The 25483-nt window shown below is 37.0% G+C and overlaps 1 protein-coding gene across 3 annotated transcripts; it reads right to left on the bottom strand.

Moving 5' to 3' along the window:
- Window positions 1-4299: 4299 nt before the first annotated feature.
- Window positions 4300-21740, bottom strand: ankdd1a (ankyrin repeat and death domain containing 1A). Of its 3 annotated transcripts, XM_067445160.1 has the most exons (15): window positions 21550-21740; window positions 20921-21024; window positions 19958-20056; window positions 17961-18059; window positions 17666-17770; window positions 12347-12445; window positions 12041-12139; window positions 11870-11968; window positions 11679-11777; window positions 10475-10573; window positions 10287-10385; window positions 10084-10179; window positions 9319-9520; window positions 7621-7752; window positions 4300-7282 (listed from the first exon to the last, which is right to left on the bottom strand). In XM_067445160.1, the coding sequence occupies exons 1-15, from the start codon at window positions 21587-21589 to the stop codon at window positions 7221-7223; spliced, it is 1533 nt and encodes a 510-aa protein (XP_067301261.1). In that variant the 5' UTR covers window positions 21590-21740; the 3' UTR covers window positions 4300-7220. The 3 variants fall into 3 exon arrangements, with proteins under 3 accessions (XP_067301261.1, XP_067301259.1, XP_067301260.1); XM_067445158.1 differs by having other exon boundaries at window positions 4300-7752; XM_067445159.1 differs by lacking the exons at window positions 20921-21024; window positions 21550-21740 and having other exon boundaries at window positions 4300-7752; window positions 19912-19970.
- Between the last annotated feature and the right edge of the window lie 3743 nt (window positions 21741-25483).

The raw sequence follows: 25483 nt of genomic DNA, 5'->3' as shown, positions 1-25483 counted from the left end.
GATAGAGCACCGTAGGCAAGTTTAATACTCATGACTAGGGGTTTGTTCAAAACCTTAATAATGAGTAATGGCTTAACAAACACCACTAATACTTCTTGGGGGAAAACTTCTAGCAGCAAAAATAAAGAAAAACAGATTTTTGTTTATTGAGACACAATTTTTTGTTTTGCTTGGACACGGTTTGCAACATCGTTCTAGAAGAAAAAAGCTGCCTGGTTTTCAAATGCAGTTGGTGTTAATTGTAGATGGAATAAGAACAGGGGTCCATTAAATTGCTTAAAGGGACAGTTCACCCAAAAATGTCAATTCTGTCATTAATTACAAACTTTATTCTAAACCCATAAAATACTTTTGTTCATCTTCGGAACACAAATGGTGATCGCTTTATATTTTGAACAGATTTAATTTTAGTCTTTTCTTGGTGAAGCTCTAAAGTGCTGCGTAACATGAGAATGAACCTCATTGGTTCTTGCTGAAGCTCAAACGTGCTGCGTAACGCGAGAATGAACCTCATTGGTTCTTGCTGAAGTTTAAACGTGCTGCGTAACATGAGAATGAACCTCATTGGTTCTTGCTGAAGCTCAAACGTGCTGCGTAACGCGAGAATGAACCTCATTGGTTCTTGCTGAAGTTTAAATGTGCTGCGTAACATGAGAATGAACCTCATTGGTTCTTGCTGAAGTTTAAACGTGCTGCGTAACATGAGAATGAACCTCATTGGTTCTTGCTGAAGTTTAAATGTGCTGCGTAACATGAGAATGAACCTCATTGGTTCTTGCTGAAGCTCAAATGTGCTGCGTAACACGAGAATGAACCTCTTTGGCTCTTGCTGAAGCTCAAACGTGCTGCGTAACATGAGAATGAACCTCATTGGTTCTTGCTGAAGTTTAAACGTGCTGCGTAACATGAGAATGAACCTCATTGGTTCTTGCTGAAGTTTAAATGTGCTGCGTAACATGAGAATGAACCTCATTGGTTCTTGCTGAAGCTCAAATGTGCTGCGTAACACGAGAATGAACCTCTTTGGCTCTTGCTGAAGCTCAAACGTGCTGCGTAACATGAGAATGAACCTAATTGGTTCTTGCTGAAGTTTAAATGTGCTGCGTAACATGAGAATGAACCTCATTGGTTCTTGCTGAAGCTCAAACGTGCTGCGTAACATGAGAATGAACCTCATTGGTTCTTGCTGAAGTTTACATGTGCTGCGTAACACGAGAAAGAACCTCATTGTTTTTTTCTAAAGCTAAAACGTGCTGCTTAACATGAGAATGAACCTCATTGGCTCTCGCTGAAGCTCAAACGTGCAGCGCAACATGAGAATGAACCTCATTGGTTCTTGCTGAAGCTCAAACGTGCTGCATAACACAAGAATGAACCTCATTGGTTCTTGCTGAAGCTCAAACGTGCAGCGCAACACGAGAATGAACCTCATTGGCTCTCGCTGAAGCTTAAATGTGCTGCGTAACACGAGAATGGACCTCATTGGTTCTTGCTGAAGCTCAAATGTGCTGCGTAACACGAGAATGAACCTCATTGGCTCTTGCTGAAGCTCAAACGTGCTGCGTAACATGAGAATGAACCTCATTGGCTCTTGCTGAAGCTCAAACGTGCTGCGTAACATGAGAATGAACCTCATTGGCTCTTGCTGAAGCTCAAACGTGCTGCGTAACATGAGAATGAACCTCATTGGCTCTTGCTGAAGCTCAAACGTGCTGCGTAACATGAGAATGAACCTCATTGGCTCTTGCTGAAGCTCAAACGTGCTGCGTAACATGAGAATGAACCTCATTGGTTCTTGCATGTCAAGCAAACATGCTTGAGCTTCCGTTTGCCACAGGGGTGTCTAAACTTGGTCCTGGAAGGCCACTGTCCTGTAGAGTTTAGCTCCAACTTGCCTCAACACAGCAGCCTGGAAGTTTCTAGTATGCATAGTAAGAGATTGGCTGGTTCAGATGTGTTTAATTGGGGTTGCAGCTAAACTCTGCAGGACAGTGACCTTCCAAGAGTATGATTGGACACCCCTGGTTTACTACAACTGATGTGTAAGTTGATCAATGTTTATGTGAATAAAAGCCTAAATTCAATCTGTTCATATTATAAAGCGATTGTCTCTTCAGAAACTTTGGACTAAATCACTCAATTTAATTTTATAATCTCTTTATGAATATTTTGAAGCATCAATCAGTTGTGTAGCTGTCAACGGAGTGACAGGAAGCTCTCAGAACACTCAGAGATTTCATCAAAAAGATCTTCATTTGTGTTCCAAAGATGAATTAAAGTCTTAAAGTTTTGGATTGGAACAACATAAGGGTGAGTAATTAATGACAGAATTTTCATTTTGGGTGAAGTGAACTAATCCTTTAATACATCTGATATAATTTGACAGATTTTAGATCTTCTAATCATGAAAACTGATCACTAGCTAAGTTGACTCTTCAAAAGAGTTTGTGGATTTTATTAAAATCTGGAAGTTACTGCACATTCTTGTGTTAATTTGAAAGGTAAGATATATCGATACTCGTAACCATGATCAACAATGCAGAGCAATGTAATAACATTAAAAAAGAACATCAAACGTCTGACGAAAAACTTGACACATTTCTGGACCTTTTTAAGAAAACAGCCAAGCGACTAAAACGACATAAAAGTTATAACAGATAAATGAAATGTGTACTACTGATTATTTCCTTTAATTCACAATTTCAGTGTTGTAATTAGCATTAATTCAAGTTATCTGCATCTTCTGTGTTGCATCAAGCCATAATAGATAATGGATAATGTAATTATTACTATTATTATTATAATAGCTGTCACTGTTCAAAATAATGCATTGCACGGCATAGGTTAACTGTACATCATGTGTGCAAGATTCTACTAAAATTATTAGGTAATTATTCTTTCATGAATAAATCTTTCAATGAGTAAAACCGACTGTGTCTATATTATGATAGACTACAACATTATAAAATAAGGTTACACTTTTATTCTGGTGACTTATTGGTTACATTGCACTTACTCAAGTAAGCACTGAGTAATATTAATTTACTACATGTCCTTACTATAGAGTTATGGTTAGGATTTTGTTTAGGTTTAGTTGCTTGTAATTTTGTGCATATCATTTGTTGTTATTACTATAGTAAGTACATGTAGCCTAGTAATTACGTCACCTTAAAATAAAGTGTTACAGAAAGTAGAATTGGCTGAGACAGACTTTAAGTATCATCTCCGCTTAAAAAGACACATTCTACTCCTGTTTGCATGAAATAAGCCTGCTCCCGAGCAGGTTTGATCTTACGGACCTCTCTTGCTATGAAAGAAACTCCAGGGTGAGCTTTGAAGAACCTAAAAATCCTGGATTGTGTCAAATCGTCAACAGTAAAATCCAGATAAAGGAGTAATCCACGTACGAAGAAAAGTGTCAGTTTTAAAACTGTTAACAGTGGTGCTTTACGACTAGGTGGTTTCTACGACACCTATCATTTGGGCTTGTGTACATAATGGCATTTGTAAAACCCGAGAACCACAGGTGTATGCAAATTTGCATCTTATCTCAAAAACATTTTCATATGTCAATATTAACTTTTATAAAGACCTGCTTTAGTTCAGCACTACATTTCCTGCTCAGTCACAATCCACTAAAATACTTTTTTAAGCCATTATACAGTATAAACAACCAAGATAACTGCCATTTACAATACAATTTTATTTTTAAAAAAAACAACGTCATGCTGCATACTGTGACTCTGCCAATACTTTAAAACAAGTACACTTACAAATCAAACAGTTTCAGTAAAACATCACAACATACACTTGCATCTCTTGCTTAGGCAGGCTGAACATATCCAGAATATTATAATGAATAATAAAACCCCACGATTTACTCACCCTCAAGTCATCCTATAGGTGTGTATGACATTCTTCTTTCAGACAAATCCAATCAGTTATATTAAAAAATGTCTTTGCTCTTCTAAGCTTTATAATGGCAGTGAATGGCTGTTTCTGTTTTGAAGTCCATAAAAGTGCTCCACACTTTATAATATAACTCCGGTTGTATTAGTCTGAAAGAAGTTTGTCACACACACCTAGGATGACTAGAGGGCGAGTAAATCATAGGCTAATTTTCATTTTTTGGTGAACTATCTCTTTAAATGAACAATTGAATACATCGGCTTTAGGGCAAGGTATTGACACAAATTTTTTACGATTCAATTCTATTTTGATTTCAGTTCGGAAGATTGTGATTGTTAATTTTCGATCTCGATTCGACATTGCGGATATCAGATATAGTAGCCCAAATCAATCTCAAATAAAACCAGTGTTCCTCAGATCCGGTCCTCGAATGCCACTGCCCTGCAGAGTTTAGTTCCAATGCTAATCAAACAGACCTGAACAAACTAGTCAAAGACTGCATCCAAAATCGCCCCCTAAACCCTCATTCACTATTCCCTATCCTAGTCCACTAATACAGTTTACTTGGAGTGAATGAAAACGAGTGAGTGCATTCAGACAGCCATTTTATGTACATTGGCTGTACACTCTTTATTGTGGAATTGAATGAGGACACTCAATAGCATCCACTATGGTTTTTGACACAACTACAAATGACTGTCCCCTCAAATAATGCCCTATTTGAGGTTATAAGGGGGCGATTTCAGGTTCAGCCATGGTCTTCAGAGTTACTAGTAAATTGCAGGTAATTGAGTTTGATCATGGTCTGAGCTAAACTCCTCAGGACATCAGGTTTATATTAATGAATGATTTGTGTAAATGTAACATTATGTGACATTATTTCCAAGCTGTTTTATTGATGTCTTTCCGCTGTTGAAACAATGATTGAGCGATTACATGAGACGTACATTTTTGTAAATTCTACTCAGGGCTGGAAATGGCCAGATATGAGATTCACTGAGGGGACTTTAGTTGGGAAGATTTTTTATTTATTTATCTTTTTTTAAAATATATTTTCAATGACTTTTCAGGTGTATTTAAATATAAAATCTTCTATAGGCCTAATCTGTATTAACATTAAACATATTTAATATGTCCTCCAAATAAAAGGTTAAAAGAATGTATGAATTTTGTGTGGCCACAAATGCTTTATTTAACAGAATCTTTTCTTGTAGAAAATGATCTGTGTTGTGTAAGAATCTGCATATGTGGTACATACAGAATTTAACAGGTCACAATAAATGATTAAATGACTCACTCAAAAAGACTGCACTTGTTTCACTACTGGATGAATCAGTAATTTTGAACAAATCTTGTGAATAAATGATTATATGACAAATACACTATTAAAAGTCACTTGCGCCCCTGTGTTACCCCCCATTTCCAGCCTTGGTTGTACTGTATCTTTCAACGTACCTTCTGATGATCGGTTCATTGCTTGACAATCTTTCATGCCACATTTAAGAGTGCCAAACAGTATCTACTGTTTGAATTTCATCAACAGTAAATAGTGCTTAAATAGACAATTTGATAGCTGAGACTTTTTGTATTAAATACAAATTGTGATCTATTGGATGTGAGGCGCGCTTCAAATTAGTGAATGGATATCAAAATGAGAATTATTAAAATCAAACCGTATAGTTAACCGAGGCATTATTTGCATTACTTCTTCTTCTCGCCACAGGAGGTCACACGCCAGTAAATAGAGAGGGTTGTGTCAGGAAGGGCATCCGACATAAGATGTTTGCCAAATTCATTATGCAAATCACGAATATGACTTCCATACCGGATCGGTTGGGTTAAGGTTAGAATCATTGGAGCAGGGTTTAAACTTTTATAATGGTGTGGACAGGAAGAAAAATGGAGTTGGAGTAATCCTGAAGGAGGAGTTTGTGAAGAATGTTCTGGAGGTAAAGAGAGTGTCAGGTTGATGAGTCTGAAGCTGGATACTGAAGGTATGATGTTGAATGTTGTTAGTGCCTATGCTCCACAAGTAGGTTGTAAGCAAGATGAGAAAGACAGATTCTGGAGCGAGTTGGAGAAAGTGATGCAGACTGTTCCCAGAGGTGAGAGAGTAGTGATAGGGGCAGATTTGAATGGACATGTTGGGGAAGGGAATAGTGGGAGACTGGCGATGAGGACGTGATGGGCAGGGTTGGTCTTCAGAAAAAGGAACCCAGAAGGACAGAGGTTCCACATTTAAACACAAAGTATGTGTGTTCCCCAGTATCATGGGCAGTGCAGCTGTGTTAGCATTAGAATTGCTTCTAGTCTTAATAAGCAACTATATTAGAAGAAAAACTTGAATCTACAAATAAATAAAAGGACAGTAAGGCATGCAGAATGAATCAGAAATTCATAAAGATTTCTTCCAGCATGACCAAAAAGTTTACATGTTACCGTTACAGTGCATGACTGTTCCTGTTTTGAAGTCTATGACAGGCAAAGGTTTTGAAGTCTATGATGTAAATGCATAAAAGTCATCATAAAAGTTCTCCAGACGGCTCTGGGGGGTAATAAAGGCTCATCTCATGAATGAGCTAACTGTTACCTGCAAACTATTTTTCTAACACAAATGCGCCACTTCACTACAGAAGGGCTTTATTAACACCCTAGAGAGAATGGAGCACTTTAATGATGGATAGATGCACTTTTACGGACTTGAAAATAAAAACAGCCATTTACTGCCATTATAAAGCTTGGAAGAGCCAGGACAAATTTTAATATAACTCTGATTATATTCATCTGAAAGAAAGATGTCATATACACCTATAGGATGACTTGAGGCTGAGTAAATCATGGCTAATTTAAATTTTTGGGTGAACTATACCTTTAAATGAATGAATAATGTATTCATTCATTCATTCATTCGAAGAAAAACTGCATCTACAAATAAATAAAAGGATAGTAAGACATGCAGAATGAATCATAAACTTTTTTTAAAAATTCTTCCAGCATGACCAAAAAATGTTACTGCTTAGTGAGTTTTCCGACTAAAAAAAGCAACAATATCTACCTGTTCTCCTAAATTTGTCATTGGATGCATTTTTAGATGCATTTTTCCATATGAATGGTTCCACAAAAGCATATAATTTTAATCCAAAATCTGGTTTGCTGTGTATAAGTGCTCTTGTTGTAACAGGCAATGTTTTTTTAGTCACATCACTGAGGTTGTATTTTAGGCAGTATTTGTGCTTCTTCAGTTCTCTCTTTCAAACGCAATCTCCTGGTTGGTTTGCACTCAATCCAGACTTATCTCAATGAATCTCCCATCACATTGCAGAGCATTTTTTAGCAGAAGACGGATCCGCATTTGCCTGCCGACGTATGCTTTCTTTTTTGGAAGAAAAGAAAGTTATAAAGGAGGGAAGGTGAAAGACAGTGAAACTTTACATCCAAGACATAATCCAAGTCAAAATGGCATGAAAAACTTTGGTTGGTCCAAATATGTCTATATTTTCCTGTCTAAGTTGTCAGTCCTTTGATAAAATAAAAATACAAATGAGGCAGATTTTGTTTAAAATGTGCATACAAATTCATTACAGTGCATTCTTGGATTGCCTTCCAAAAAGACAGAATCCTAAAAGAATCGGCAGATTGAGTCTGAAATGCACATATGATGCTTTAAAATTCTATATAGGTTATACGCATGAACTGTAATGATGAATTTACCTGCTAGATCGATCCTTGAGATTCCAATAAGACCTTCATACAAGCCCTTGATGGGGTTTTCTCCAGCGGTAATCACACCATGCAGCCAGATGAGCAGCATTCTGTGCCCGTGCTCCTTGTAGCTCTTTGTACCTTTTAAAATTCAGAGCTTGTCATCAATATGGCAGATATCTGTCACATCAGACACATTGAGGCTGCCTGCTCTATGATCCTAGAACAATGGTGGAAATTAAACTTTCTATAATCCATTTAGTCAGAGTAACAGCAGTGAGGAAGACTTTCAAGCAATGTCTATTTAAAATTCCAAACCTCATATAGTATTTAGAGACATTTTGTGCATATTTTAAAATTAAGATACTTGGCATTTTCAGTAAACCATTTGTATGCATTATTTGAGAATATGTACAGTTTGTTTTTGATTGTCAGTTTCTTCAATCCCATTATGCTATGACATTTTAATTGTATTTTTTATTTGAAGATTTATTTATTTTTCAGACACATTTTTTTATTTACTCGTCTTCAGTGTCACTTGATCTGCAGAAATCATCCTAATATGCTCATTTGGTTCTCTCAAACATTTCTTATTATTATAAATGTTGAAAAGTTGTACTGCTTAATATTTTATCAGAAATCGTGATGATTACTTTGATGATTAGAAAATTAAAAAGGCAGCTTTTATTTGAAATCAAAATCTTTTGTACCATTTTAAATGTATTTACTAGGGATGCAACAATACAGTTAGTCCACGGTTCAATACATACCTCGGTTTTTAACCATGGTTTTTAGGTTCGGTTTTTTTTTTTTTTTTGCTATTCTTAGGAGACAGAAACAGAAAAAGGTTAAGGAGAAAATGTTTTTATTGCAATACTCTTTCTTTATTTTACTTAAAAGACTTGAAAACCCTTAATTAAACTTAAAACTTTACTTAAAAACCCTTGTAAACATTTCCAGTGTATTTTATAATATAAAATAAATAAAGATTTACAGTGGCAGCTCAAAGATGTACAGTAGCATTTAAGTATGAAATTGAATGAATCAATGTAGGCTAAAATTAAACTTACATAGTCTTCAATATACAACATTGATTAAAAGCAACTATATTAAAGGTATTTTAAAACATTTTTTATTAACATCATTTTAAGGTGAATTGTCCCTTTAAGGACAAGCAGTTCACTAGGCTGCGCTGCTGTCAATTGAAGACCTGGTCACATCTCCTATATAGACGCACACGATTTTACTTTCACTTTAGATATAACCGACTGTTTTTATATATGTTAACCTTGTGTGTATTTGACAGTATTAGCGCAGTAAGACTAGTCCAATAATCACGTGTGTTTGACAGACATTTATTGCGCGCGCTCAATGCAAAACAGTGCATAGCACGCAAATGAAATGTTTAAACGGCAAGGCTTTAAAACACGGGTAAACACCCCTTAACTTTAGTGCATATGATTGGATATTTGCTCATATCAGCATGTAGACTCACAGGCACACTCGAAATAAACTGAGAGAAATATTTAAAATGGAGAGAAATGGAAATAATTAATTAAATGCAAAACCGAACCATGAATGCGGTTCCGAACGGTTCAATATTATAGAGTATTGTGGCATCCCTAGTTTTTACTGTCAAATGCATCCTTTCTGAATAAAAGCTCTAATTTACATATCAGCAGCAGATCACAGCATTAGATGGTGTACCTGTCCACTGGTGCTCTATGGCTCGAATATGTGCTTCAGAGAACTTCCAGTGCCGAGCCAGTGTTTTCCACTCGCCTGGTTTGAGATACTTGGTGGAAAGTTTCCATAGGATTGATCGGATATGTTGTGTCTCCTGTTGATGGTCTTGCTTAAAGGTAAGACTTGTTCCCACCAGAGAGTCAGAGTCACTCGTCACATTTTCCTGGAGGGCAAATTAACACATAGCACACAATCTTTAATTATGATAGATAATTAAATAAAACTAAGCTTAAAGGCATAGTTCACCCAAAAAGTACAATAACCCAGTGATTTACTCACCCTCAAGCCATCCTAGGTGTATATGATATTATTCTTTCAGATGAATACAATCAGAGTTATTAAAATATGTCCTGGCTCTTCCAAGCATTATAATGGCAGTGAATTACAGCGCAAATTTTTTATTTGAAAATTGAATACGGAAGGCGGTCCACCAGAAGCTAGATATTTTAATTTATAATGTGTTAAATATGGATACTTTTCTTACAAAAACCCATCGATTAGCTTCAGATGGCTTTTAGTAACCCTCCGGAGTCGTGTGGATTACTTTTATAATGGATGGAGACACTTTTTCGGTCTTCAAATTTTGGACTGCCATTCACTGCCACAAACAAAGCTTGGAAAATAACAAAATGTCATATACACCTAGGCTGGCTTGAGGGTGAGTAAATTATGGGATCATTTTCATTTTTTGGGTGAACTATCCCTTTAAATGTGCATTGAACATACCTTTTCCCATTTGTAAAACCTGTCAGCTTTGATAATCATGTCAACAACATTCACATGATTGCCTCGTGCTGCAACATCAAGTGATGTCTTCCCCTGCTGTAACATTTAAAGTAAACATCTTTTGTTGAATTGTTTGATCAGAATTGTATTACAATATAAAAACATATCGTCCACACCCAAGTATGATAAAAGGAAATTTGCACCTTGTCGAGTAGATTGAGATTGACTCCAGATATCAGGACCATCTCAGCAATGTTCTGCCGTCCGTGTTCTGCTGCTATGTGCAAAGCAGTTTGAAGCCGCTGTAGCGAACAGTTGTTGATTAATTAAGAAGACAATCACTGAAATCAACATTATTTGCATTTGTAAATGTGAAATGAACCACGCTCACATTGTCAAAGATGTCCAGGTCGCATCCCGCATTTATAAGATCCTTTACTATTTCTGTGGAGTTGTTGAGTACTGCCAGGTGTAGAGCTGAAGTATGTTGCTAGCAAGGAATAATCATAATGTATAGAATAATGAAGTACTATGGGAAGTACGAAGCAGAATCTTAAAGTGCAAAGTGCATTGTCTTGTCTCAAATGGCATACTTCATGAGGTCAAAAAAAAAAGTAGTTTTGTGATATCTTTTATACTTATTTGTTATGTTTTAGCACCACTAACCACAATTTGCACGGCACAATTCCTCTTTACATGCTCCACATTGTAATAACCTCACTAATCTTACTCAAATTACTTGTATCTCTGTATTTTGTCCTGAAGATAGGAGTGTCAATTGTCTGAATGTGGGGATTATGGAATATGACCTGGAATGTATTCATGTGATTTTTATGATTTTTTTTTTTTTTAAGTCAGCAGTACTTACAGCAGTACTGTTATTTTACAGAGAATTTGGCAAAAAGATCTGATTCCATAATAAAGGATCATAATGAACGCAGCAGAACAAGAAATATAGAGTTATATATGATTTAGGCATCTGCCAGATGCCCAAAGTGACTAAGGGCCTTATTTTAACGATCGAAGCGCATGGTGCAAGTGCACTTAGGGCTTATCAAAATCGGCTTTTGCTAGTGTAACAACGGGAAAAATGGTCGGCGCGCCCAGCACATGGTCTAAAAGGGTTGTCCCCATTATCTTAATGAGTAATAGGTGTGTTTTGGGCATAATGTGCAATAAACCAATCAGAGACAGTCTCATCACCCCTTTAAAAGCCAGTTGCGCTCGCACCATGGTGGAATTTGCGAGTGGAAAGAATGAATGTTTCTCCAGAGAGGATTCCTTTTATTTTTAATATTTAAAAATGTTTGCTTGCTGCAGCATGTCCCTGTGTGTGTAAGCAGGGTGCATGCGCGTTGTGGACCCACCTATAGCCACATATTACTAATATTTAAATAACACAAAAAATACTGCGCCTTTGACTTTAGACCAGGGTTTTGTGAGGTCCATGAATGTGCAAAAGTGTTAAACCATAATGAATTTGGCCCTCAAACATTCTCTCCTGCTCTCTAGTAAATGTTATACTTCTTGATAGCTTCTTGAAAAGCAAGCATGTTGTGGTGTTGGACTGTCAACTGAAGTTGTTTAGTACTCACTGTGTCTACTGAATCCAGATTGATCCCAGCCTGTACCAGCAGTCTGACCTCTCTGCCCGAGCCATGCTGGGCCACCAGATGAAGAGCCGTTCTGTTGCTCTGTAAGAAAACACATTGCCATGTGCTGTACTGAAAACAAGTTCTCATTAATTATAATGGAGACTGCTGATAATATGAAACATTGTACTCACATGAGTAAGTTCATTGACATTGCAGCCGGCCTCCAGCAACAGTCTGATACACTCGTAATGACCCCCTTCAGCTGCCAAATGTAAAGCTGTCATGCCATCCTGATAAAAGATCACAATGTGAGGCAAATAAACAACACCAAATCAAAAGAGCTCTTACAATTGGAAACATACAATGTTTCTTTCATCAATGTTCTCCCCGGTCTCCATAATCTTCTGAAGGACATCGCTGTGGCCTTGCTTAGCTGCCAAAAGGAGTGCAGTGTTCTCCTCCTGCAGTACATGAACATCATATTAACGTTGCATCACACATGGCAATGCTCATGTCTTTGACCTCATATCATCACCACAGTGTCACACAACTTAAAATGCTGTAACCTGAAAAGGGGACATTTCTTTTTTTGAGTTTAGTAGAAGAGAAAATCTAATTAGCACACACTGAGGGGTGTCTCTGCATCTGTGACTCGTGCTGGTCCTCACCTTGTCCTTGAGATCATGAGCACAGCCCATACCAATGAGAAACTCCACCACCTCCAGGTGGCCATGCTCTGCGGCTAAATGAAACGCCGTCTTACCTGACTGCAGATAGAGACACTTTAAAAAGAACATAATGTACTACTTTGCATAAACATTATACAGCTATTAACATTACATTCCAATAGGCACTTAACAAGTTTTGATAGAAAGCACACTGAAACTTCTCCAGAGTATTGATCATGTAATACTGGTATTAATGATTTAATTAGCAAAACATCTGATAGAGTACAAATCTCATCATAAACTTGTAATGAAAGAAATGCATAATTAATAACATATAAATAAATGGAAACACTTAAACCTGTTTTTAAAGACAACATGATATCAATTGACCCTGACATTCATAATAAAATGTCCCACAATCCATTTTGACTATGCAAGATTAATTTATTTTCTTTACCTCTGAAGGTTGAAATTAATTTTTCTGTAACAAAGGCCATGGAGTGAATCAATCAATATTACTGATTGATATTAGCAATCCAAACAAGCATTCAACCTACACCTAATGGATAAAATGTTGTCATGTCCTACTATTGATGAACCACACTGGACAAGAAATAATTTTTTTGTCCTTTTTGATGCTTAAAAGCTCCTGTCTGCTTTTTAAGTCAACAAACCTCTTCCTTGAGTCAATCCCTTAAAGCCTTTCCTTAAAAATGTTTAACTGATATTTGCACAATCATTGTGCAATCATCATAGTAGTTATCACTCTCAGATGAAAAACAGCTCTCTTCTACTTTCAGGACTTGAATCGATTCATAAACCTGAGCCTCAAAATACTTTTAGCACTTAAAACATAGATCAGAGAATGCTGAAAATATTTGTTTTAAACGTGCAGTCTGTAGTATTTATGAGGATCTATTGACAGAAATGCAATGTAATATACATGACTGTTTTCAGTAGAGTATAAAGACCTTACATAAGGAACTGTTATGTTTTTATTACCTTAGAATAAGCCATTTCTATCTACACACACCGTGGATCCCCTTACAGTGGAGTAATGTTTCTACAGTAGCCCTAAACGGACAAACTGCTCTACAGAGCACTAGCTACTCTCTGCTGTCTCAGACGACAATATTTTTCTTTTCTATGTGCTTCGAAAGGGAGGGGTTTAGTGGCTGCAATTCACATCCTCACTGCTAGATGCTGCTAAAATTTGCACAGTGAACCTTTAAAGGGTCTGCAAATACAGTATTTTAGAAGCAAAACCCAACATTTTGCAAAACTGATCATGTCACGTGATCAAAATATGAGAGCTTTTTTTTGGTCAAACTGAACACCTCCTTTCACACCCACAAATCTGATCTTCCACAGTCATATAAGTCAAATGCTTTTCCAAAATCGAGGGAGTGATCGAGGGTCTGGCCTAGAGATGTGTGATGTGTCACTAAACACTTGATAGTAACACGGTGTCGTGTGTTTGGATTTTTGGAGGTATCACATACCCCTAACATGCCAGGAGTGCAGTAACATTATTTGCTCACTTAACCTGGCTTTAGTGTTAATTTCGTCAGACGAAACGAGACGAAATATGTTCGTCAACAACCTTTTTTTCCATGACTAAGACAAAACGATGACGAGACTGCATCAATGTCCAAAAACGCTAAGGGTGCTTTCACACCTACATTTGGTTTGGTTGAATCATACTAGAGTTCGTTTCCCTCTTTGGTGCGGTTCGTTTGGTCAGGTCTGAAAGCAGCAATCGCACTCGGGTGCGCACCAAAAGCGGACCAAACAAGCAAACCGAGACCTCCTTGAAGAGGTGGTCTCGGTACGCTTTCAAACGAACTCTCGGGCGGTTTGTTTGTGGTGAGAACGTGATACGACCTCGAACCGAACCAACTGCAAATGTACTGATCATTTTTGGACTAAACCAGCTGCCGTAGTTAGCTGCGCTGACATTGTGTGCATGACATTATTACCTGATAGATCGTTGGAAATATTTTCGGGAAGATGAGCATGTTATTTAAGAATAATTAATGCATGCCTCCGCTTGAAGTGACGAGTGATGCTCGCTCGCTGTCTGCAGTGCATTAGAATGATGTTTTCACGTCGCATCGGCGCTTCATTATAGAAATGTATTGTTTGCATACTGTGGTAAATACACACAGTGTAATAGATTATGGCCAGGGACTGGCCCGCGCTGGCAACAATGTATAATTGTTTGCCGTTGGTTCGGACCAAATGAACCGAACTAGAGATGTGAAAGCACCCTAAGACTAAATTAACATGCATTATTGTTGACGAAAAAGGACGAGACTAAAATGTTTTGCATAAAATAAAAACTAAGATAAAATCTTACTACCTCTTACTACCTCACACTTCTTACTACCTCACACACACACAAATCTGGCAACCAACTTGACCTCATCTACATACGCAACTGCACTACAGAAAACACTTTGGTCAAACCCTTACACTTCTCGGATCACTACTTCATCACATTTAATCTACATCTCACTACTCATATGCTTCCACCTCCTCTACCTGTAACTTTCAGACGAAACCTGCATTCTCTTTCTCCCTCTCACCTCTCCTCCGTTGTGTCATCCTCTCTTCCGTCACCCACACAATTCTCCTCTATGGATGTCAACACTGCAACAGACACTTTATGTTCCGCTTTAACCACTTGTCTAGATACTATCTGCCCTCTGTCTTCTAGGCCAGCTCGCGCTACTCCCTCTAACCCTTGGTTATCTGATGTTCTTCGTGAACACCGGACCAAACTTAGGGCAGCAGAGAGAAAATGGCGCAAATCAAACGACCCATCTGACCTGAGTAAGTACCAATCTCTGCTCATTTCCTTCTCACAGGACGTCCATACAGCTAAATCCGCATATTTCCACAACAAAATCAACAGCACCTCAGACTCACGCACACTTTTCAGAACTTTCACCTCTCTCCTCTGTCCCCCTCCACCACCTCCCACCACCTCTCTTTCTGCAGACGATCTTGCCCATTTTTTCACAAACAAAACCACACTCATCAGCAGTCAGTTCACACCTCCACACACACACACTTTTGAATCAGCCACATCCACAACCAAACATCTTCTCTCCTCCTTCTCTACACTCACTGAGGACGAAGTATCTAAGCTTCTCCTCTCCAGCCATCCCACTACCTGCCCTCTAGATCCCATCCCCTCACATCTCCTACAAGCCATCTCCCCTACACTCTTACCAGCACTCACACACATCATCAACACATCTCTCTCCACCGGCATCTTCCCCACCACATTCAAGCAGGCTCGGGTAACCCCACTGCTTAAAAAACCCACATTAGACACATCACTTGTAGAGAACTACAGACCTGTTTCTCTCCTACCATTCATTGCGAAAACACTTGAAAGAGTTGTTTTCAACTAGGTCTCATCTTTCCTCTCACAGACTAATCAACTGGACGTAAACCAGTCAGGCTTCAAAAAGGGCCACTCAACTGAGACGGCATTACTGTCAGTTACTGAAGCCCTGCGGCTGGCTAAAGCTGCATCCAAATCATCAGTCCTCATCCTCCTTGATCTGTCTGCTGCCTTTGACACTGTGAATCATCAGATTCTTCTGTCCACCCTCTCATCACTGGGCATCACAGGGACTCCACTCCACTGGTTTGAGTCCTATCTCACAGGTAGGTCTTTTAAGGTTGCCTGGAGAGGAGAGGTATCCAAAACACATCAACTGACCACGGGGGTTCCTCAGGGCTCAGTGCTTGGACCTCTCCTCTTCTCCATTTACACTACATCATTGGGACCCATCATTCAGGCACATGGTCTCTCTTATCATTGCTATGCTGATGACACACAGCTCTACCTCTCATTTCAACCAGATGATCCCACAGTAGCTGCACGAATCTCAAACTGTCTGGCGGACATCTCGGCATGGATGAAAAAACATCACCTGCAGCTCAATCTAGCAAAGACTGAGCTGCTTGTTTTCCCTGCTAACCCCACCATACAACACGATTTTACCATCCAGCTAGGTTCATCTCTGATTACTCCTTCGGGGTCGGTCAGAAATCTTGGAGTAATCTTTGATGACCAGCTGTCCTTCAAAGACCACATCTCGAAGACGGCTCGGTCATGCAGGTTTGCATTGCACAATATCAGGAAAATCAGACCGTTCCTTACGGAGCATGCAACACAGCTTCTTGTCCAAGCCCTGGTCATTTCTAGACTTGACTATTGCAATGCGCTTCTGGCTGGACTTCCATCTTGTACAATCAAACCGCTGCAAATGATCCAGAACGCTGCAGCACGTCTTGTATTCAATGAGCCCAAAAGGGCTCATGTCACACCTCTATTCATCTCTCTGCATTGGCTACCACTCGCTGCCCTGATCAAATTCAAAGCCCTGACTCTTGCTTATGGATCTTCCACAAGCGCAGCACCCGCATACTTCGACTCACTCCTACGCGTCTACACACCCACCAGAAGCCTTCGCTCAGCTAATGACCGAAGGCTTGTGGTTCCATCACAGAGAGGCATGAAATCCCTCTCTCGAACTTTTTCTTTCATTGTTCCGGGTTGGTGGAACGATCTTCCGTCCTCCATACGCACAACAGAATCACTCACTTCGTTCAAAAGACAGGTAAAAACTCATCTCTTCCATGAGCACTTAATCTTACATAAAAAAAAAAAAAAGAAAAAAAATTATTTCCCCCTCTATTTCTCCTTTCTTCTTTCCTTTTCTGGTCTTTGCTACTCTGAGCAGTGTACAAATCTTAGTATTTAGGGCACTTTTTGTGTTTCGTTGCCTCTTCTTGACGGATCGCTTCCTGTTCTCCTGAGTTGTAAGTCGCTTTGGATAAAAGCGTCTGCTAAATGCATAAATGTAAATGTAAATGTAAATGTAAATGTAAAATCTCTCTTAATTTTCGTAAATTTATGTAAAATGAATTGCACTCCTGACTCTTGGTCTTCATTTTTCACTACTGGTCTTGGGTCATAATCATAAACTGTTAACCCCTAACACAACATATTATATATATATATATATATATATATATATATATATATATATATATATATATATATATATATATATATATATATATATATATATATATATATATAAACTGCAATATTCTGTAAAAAAAAAAGAAAAGAAAAAAGATTTTATGGTGACTTGTAGCAATACATTGGTAACGCAACCCATTCAGTCCCTTAACTTTGTCTGGACTCCAATGTTTGGCATATATCCGGGAATATTACAGGGAAAGACATTACACCATAAGATCATGGGTATTATTGTAAGAAAAGATTCTTACCTTGTCGACTTTATTAAGCCGTACGTTTTCCAGATCTTCCATGATATACTCCAGAACACTGATGTGACCCCTCTGGGCAGCACAGTGCAAAAGATTCAAGCCATTCTGAGGACAATAGAAATGAGACAGTTCAGTCACTGAGATGCATTGAAATCAGTGTTGATGTCTGTATCTAGGGCAGTGCACAGTACAATCCCATTTGTATCGTGAGTGAGCAGAGCACATCGAGTGAGATGCTACTACTGTCTGTATAATGTATCTGAAAATTGTCAAGGATTTTTACCAAGAGACTTACTTTGTTTTCAGAGGTCAGCTTTGCCCCGGTTGAGACAAGAATCTTTAGGATTGAAAGGTGACCAAACCATGCCGCCAAGAGCAGAGCATTCATACCAAACTGAAAAACAAGTAAGAATATCTATATGGTCACATGACTTTTGAAAAATGAAAAGTAGCCTAAAGCAGGGTTATTATTACGTAAATCTAATACCATAAAAAAAACATTTCCATTCCTTGAAATAAAATACTATTAACCAAAATAAAATAACTTATTTAAGTTTATAGTTGGAAAAAATATTAAAATAACAAACTAAATAATCTCAAAGTTAATAAAAAAACTATAGAAATATTTAAAAAATATATAAAAAAATATATTTATAGTAAATTACTAAAACTAAAGTAAAAGTAAAAAGAAAGCAGAAAATAAGCAAAATCTAATACGAGATATTAACTAAAACCATAAACCATAAAAAAGATTAAAGATTAAATCTTTAAGATTAAATTTGCATACTTTACCTTAAAGGTGCAGTAAGCAATTTCTGAAAATCATTGTTGAACAATTGATATTTGAAATCAATCAACACAAACACATCCCTCCCTTCACTACACCACCCCCAAAATACACAAATGCACAATGCAAGAGTCAATGTCTCTTTATCATAGCTGAAGCGAAGCTAAATAAAGCTTGATGAAAAATATTTATATTCATTTTATTTTCAAATAAAAACAGCATGCATTATAATTAAATTAATAAAGACCTCATATTACTTAAAAGGGGTGGTAAAACACGATTTCACTTTTCTAACAAAGTGACTTTAAAGCAAAGCGAGATATTTGCTTTTAAAGAAATCAATTTTTAAGGACTACAGCAGGCTGGTTGGGAACTACAGCCTTTTCCTCCAGACTTGCTGACATCAGCGGGTTCAGTATTTACATAAACGCCGAGAATATTAAATAAGGGGGGGCGAGGTCATTTTTTTTGCTGTGGAAAAGAGTAGGCTGGAGTGTGCTAGGCGGTTAGCAAATCACAACACAGCTGGGCCAGCGAACCAAACTAAGCCCATTGTGTATTTTTGAGGGGCCGGCTTCATAGAACCAGGAAGAATTATCAGACCATTTTTACAAGGAGAGACAGAGCACAATAAAGGTAAAATGTATGAAAAATAATGCTATTTCTTTTTAAAACGGAGCATGAACACATTACAGTGCACCCCGCAAACACAATCAAGCCTTCGAAGGGGTGTTTTACCACCCCTTTAAGGGAAAAATTGTACTTATGTACTTAAATGAATGTCACTCCAGTCCAGACTATTTATGTGTACTGCAAAAACAAAAGGTGATTCTTTTTTTTGTGGAATATTTAGAGCAACAAACTGCTCTAAATTAACTGGCCAGTTGATGTGATATGTTAAAATTTATCTAAATTATTTTTTATTTGTAAACATCACTTTTCAGATAATTTAAAGTTCCCTTTCTAATTTTATAGAATAATTTAATTATTCTGCACACAGTTATGACCTCCTAGTACATGGGCAATTTTTACTATAAAAATAAATTAATTGTCACCGTCAGGACTATTTATGTGTGCATCAAAAAAAAGGTTATATAAAAACGTTGACCAATTACAGCATCTAATCACTTTCTATACACTATCACTTTACATTGAATATACATTTTCATCTAAACATTTTTATGTATTTTTATGGGGAAAAATCCCCATCACTCACCAAACTACTCAATTATCTAAAAATGTTTTGACTTGCATTTCATGGCCACTATTTGTCTCTTGAATTATTGTTGTTGGTGCAACAATCTCATAGCCTCCAGTAATTTACAGGCCACATGGTGAATGAACAGCAGCCCATTAAATATTTACCAAGTGGGGCAGTATTCCTCTTATTTGTGCTCATACAGTAAACTAACATGAAACTTTATAAAATATTCAGCCTAAAATATAACTGAATTTGAACCTGTTACAGTTTGGCAGCATACAGACGGAATGCTTTTGACACGTACACTGTCCATGTCATCCAAATCCATGTCGTGGTCTAGCAGCAGACGCAGTGCCTGTTCACTGCCAGCTCCAGCTGCCCAGTGCAGGGCCTTACGGTCCATCTGTAAAATAACACAAATCTTTTATTAAATAAAAAAACACTCACACTAACTCGCGAGCCAAGCTTAGCCTTAGTTTTGGGTGGTAAATAATACTGTTGTCTGGGGTAAAATAAGGGTCATATCCTGTGCTGAGGAACACAACATGTGTGTTTCCGACACTCTGGAGTATATCTGGGAAAAACAAAACATTCCAGCCGGAGAAATTGGCATGGTGAATGGCAACATGACTTCCTCCCAAACAGCTTCCTGTACAATTTGTTCAACGTGATTTGCTGTGTCACCATGTTCAGAAGTGCACACCATCGTTTATTTTTTTCATTTGTATGAGCATGTTTATCTTATTTTGGCCAAATCTTGTTAGGAGCACACATCATGAGGCATTTATAAACATCTTTTATAGAAGTAAATACATTATATTGCCAAAGTTTTGGTACGTCTGCCTTTAAATGCACATGAGCTTTAATGACATCCCATTCTTAATCTGTAGAGTTTAAAATGGAGTTGGATTGCCAGTCAAAGAAGCATGATTGGTCACTCCAGAGAACACGTCTCCACTGCTCTAGAGTCCAATGGTGGCGTGCTTTACACCACTGCATCCAACACTTTTCATTGCACTTGGTGATGTAAGGCTTGGATGAGCGTCTCGACCATGGAAACCCATTCCATATAGTTCTCATTGTTCTTCTTGAGCTAATCTGAAGGTCACAAAAAGTTTGGAGGACTGTAACTATTGACTGAATGTTGACGGCTTCAATAGTGCATAATGCACAAAAACAACTATGCATGTGTCAGTCCTCAACCAGTTCCTGTAGATTTGCAATGTTTATGTATGTTTCTATTGGTTAAATATTGGCAACATCTCACCTTATTTTTGACTTTTATGTCCACCCCTCTTTTTATCAGCTCCTGCATTCTGTCAGTGTCATTTTTCTTCGCAGCATCATGAAACTCCTTCTCTGAGCGAAGCACTAGAGCGAAAATGAAAGTGGAAGGTGACAGGAGTTATAGGTGTATGATGTATACATTACCAGTACAAACATTATCAGCATACATTATGTCCACATGCATTAAGACAATTCATATCTCATATTTCTGTTCATTTTCATCTCTAGCTATTAGAAATTATGTTAATTTTAAACATAAGTAGAGCTATGTGCTTATTGAATCACTCAACTATCATCCAAGCGGGGAATGGATTCATTGTAAAGGTTTAAAAAAAAACGGTCACAAAATATTCATATTACATTTTATGAATACTATTAGAAAATAACCCGGTTGTAATTAACAGATCAGCTCAGCCCTACTAATTCTCATTTGTATATTATAGTAACATTTAATTAGTAACTATTTAGTAGCCACAGTTAGTTTTATAATACATTGAGATGATACATTTTTAGCCACTGAATATTATTTAACGTTAGCTCACTTGCCCCAGTTTGTGTCTGTACCGCACTACAAACACTGTCACTATTCTTTCAGTTTTTAACACTCACATATATCGTCTTCGGACACCAGTCCGTCTTCCATCGTCATCGATTGATGGTGTGTTATGTCTCCAATGTGGCCATCTTCTGATATATGTCTACATTTTCATATTTTGATGTGATGTTCGTCTGTGTTTCTGTGTGATCCTCACTCAGCCAAGCTCAAGCCTGCCGCTTTGGGAAATGACGAATCCTGCTGAAGCGAACGAAGGCTCATGAATATTAAATACGACATGCTGACGTTTCTTCGCGTCCCTCCTATGGCGGAGGCTGGGATTGTGAGTATAAATATTAATTACATTGTGTACAAGTTAGTTAGAATTGTTAGGTAATGAATATTAAATAAGTTGCGTAGACGTTGCTCTGTGACGTTCCAAAGACAAAATGTTAGTTAGTTACACAGAGAAAAAAATGTGTCAAGATCGTAGGCTAGGCCTACCTAGGAGTAGGCTATGGCACAGCTTGTCAGTAACCTTCAAGGGCATCTTTGTACCTTTTTTTGTTTTCTTTGTAGGCCTACCTCCTTAAAGGTGCACATTAGGCGATTACCTTAGACTACAGTATAAATACGTACTTTAAGGGACAGTTCACCCAGAAATTAAAATTATGTCATTATTTAGCCGCACTCAGGTTGTTTCAAACCTTTAACTACAAATGCCGTGCTATAGCATTTTTATAGGCTCTTACTCTTATACTTTATTGTATTATTCATTTATGAGATCTCATCTTTTCATTTTCTGTTCTTCTCCACATAATTAAACCCAGAACATTACTCACAGAGTCTTTTCATTGAGAGCTGATTCTTCATTTATGACGCATCTATTTTACTATCCGATTTAATCTTTGTTCAGCTACAATAGGCAATTGAGCTTTTTTGTCTCCCTATTGGCTTTGGGTAAACTAACATGAATGCTGGACAAATGTTGACCCGTTTTAACACAAAGAGCTGAGACATTATCGTGAGAAACCTCCACTAGAGAGAGCTGCAGACTCACAGCTTTGTGTGTCATGACAGGTTTCTAGCTAGCTTTACTTTCAAAACTCGTTTCTGGCCAATTTCATTTTCCATGCACAGCTGTTGGGGCTACTTGTGGGTCACAAGTAGAGAAGCGTCCAATGTGGACAAAGGGCAAGTGGGAATGCAGTCATCAAGGTTTTGTTTAGTGATTCAAGGTAAAATATTTACAAATATTTAACATTTGAGTTTTATATGTTGCAAATAATAATAAAATGTTGTCTTACTTATAGCAACACTGTCCATAATACACATTTAAAAAGCTTTTAAAAAATAGATTGTCAAACAGTTTGCATGCAGCATTTAATAGCCTATAAGCATGATGTACGCATTCAGTTATCATCTCAAAAACATCAATGCTTTTTGCTTATATTTATATATATACACATGTATGTATGCATTATGTATGCATATATATATATATATATATATATATATATATATATATATTATTATTATTATTATTTTTTTATTTTTTTTTTTACAAAAAATAAAAAGGTATGACAGTATGATGTTGTGTACATTGTATTGTGCCAAAATGTCACTAGGGAAACAAAACAGACTTTGTTCCAAAAAACAACTCCTATCATGCCAGCAGAGGGAGATGAGTGAAACTCAAAGGCCCAGTTTCACACACAGGGCTTAGATTAAGACAGTATTAGGCCTTAGTTCAATTAGGGCATTTATAAATGTGCCTTAGAAAAAAACATTACTGGTGTGCAACTTGACACAAAACAATGGCACTGACCTATTTTAATTCAGTTAAACCCTTGTCTGTGAAACTGGGGGTTAAATAGCTGTTTAAACGTCCCTTCGAAAAATGACCTTTACTTATGTACATCTCGAGACAAAACAATGGCACTGACATATCTTTAAATATGCCTTCAGATTAGCTTTTCAAGTTGCTTTCAGTTAAAACTGGCCAAAGGCCTGCTATCTACACGGCATTTTGATACCATAAAAGGAAAAGGACAAATACAGATCACTTCTATAAATGGAGGAAATAGAACATGCTAATATGTATAACAAAACATTATACCAGCTTGAATTAAAGTTTCTGGATAAAGTGCAGGATCATATTGGTCAACAGACCTACATGCTCCTTATTTCTTAATGTTACAGTTTCAGACTTTTGACATTGCAAAGCAACATTAAAGCGTCACCTTAGAGCTGTTTTAATGTGTGAAAAAGGGTAGTTTTAGTCTGTGTAGTTGTGGTATAAGTGGGCAGCGTTATGTTGACCAGTTCCACATTTTGAAATTTTAAAGCATGATGCGGAACTGATTCTTTATAGGCTAAAAAACGGAAACCCTACCCATGTCTACATACACGCCAGACTAATTCTTATGCACATTTACTATATTTATGTAATCCATTTAATGACATCACACACAAAAAGAACCCATAAAAGCTAAAAGTTCTGTATATAAAACACTTCCTGTTTTAATCAATTTTAAACAGACCAAGTATTTGTTTCTGTAAATGTATTCAGCTCGACCACTGCATTAGTATTTCCTATGTTGCAACTCAGTTGATTTCATTAGAAATAGCAACGCACTAACATTCAAAACAGTGTTTATAAAGAAAGAAATATAAAAATCTGTTGTATTAGAAAATCAAACATTTGGAGAAACAGAATATATCATTGCTTTGAAACATTTTTTTATTAATTTAATGCAAGTGATAAAAGTACCAATTTCTTTCAAATACATGACAAACTTTTCAACGGTACTGCATATAACATTCAATATATAAAAACAGACGGATAAAGCCACAAAGACTCCGACAACATGGTGAATATTAAAGACACTCTGTCTTTATTTAGACATGCTTTGCAAAGCAACTATTTCCCATTTTTGCACATTTAATATGCATTTAGATAAAAACATTAGTCCAGTTAGTGAATGCAATTAACAGATACTGTAAGACAATACAAACATCATCAGCCTTCAAAATTCAATAGTAAACATTTAACAGTAAACAGTAATTCTAAATTTGTTCTTAAGCTTTGTTTTAGACAGAAAATAAACATGAATATGTCAGAACATTAATAACTTAAATATTAAGCATTTCACTGGCAGCAGTGTTATTTACAACAATGTTCAAATATTCACCAAGCATTAAAAAATGATACAGCTCGAAACGTCAGAGGGAAATTAGGAAAATAAACGGCAAAATAAATGTACTGCGCAAAGGACAAAGAACTAAGATGAATCTCATTATCAAAGACTATTTACTTTATATCAAGGACTATTTACATGTAAGATTATATCTTACAAAATGGTACCATAAAAACACTTTTCATCGATTCTGTTAGGCCTGGAATAAGTTGAAGTATAGCTAACTTAAAGGTTATCATCTCCTACACAGACACTAAGTAACCGTTTACCCATGTCAACCAAATTTATTTATGTTGTGCTAGCTCTTTCTGTGTAAAAACACTAAAGGTGACATGCAGATTCGGCCCGGCAACAGGAAGCTATCTGTAGATTATTAATAGACTGTGTGAAGAGTGAACCGCTCTGGTCACACAGCATCAGTATGACAAAGATACACAAGGGACAGACTATATACCAACAGTGTTTGCATGAGTATGTGTCTTTTCACAGTGCTACATGTGCAAACACTTTGGTGAAGCTTCAACACCGTTACAATTTAAAGTTGTAACTCCTTCACTACTTATTAAAAAGTCTGGGGTCAGAAATGAATGCTTTTAATTGGCAATGACGCATTAAATTGATCAAAAGTCAAAGACATTTATAATGGTACAAAAGATTTCTATTTCAAAGCACTTCTGAACTTTTAATCAACGAATCCTGAAAAATAAAATCTATGACGACTTTAACATTGTACAACTGTTTTTTTTTTTTTACATTGATAATGTCACATAATATCCATCACAAGAAAAAAAATAGAAAAGTTATTTTA

Source organism: Pseudorasbora parva, chromosome 1 (genome assembly GCF_024679245.1).
Source record: "Pseudorasbora parva isolate DD20220531a chromosome 1, ASM2467924v1, whole genome shotgun sequence".
Classification (NCBI taxonomy): Eukaryota; Metazoa; Chordata; class Actinopteri; order Cypriniformes; family Gobionidae; genus Pseudorasbora; species Pseudorasbora parva.
This window is presented reverse-complemented; position numbering and strand designations above follow the sequence as displayed.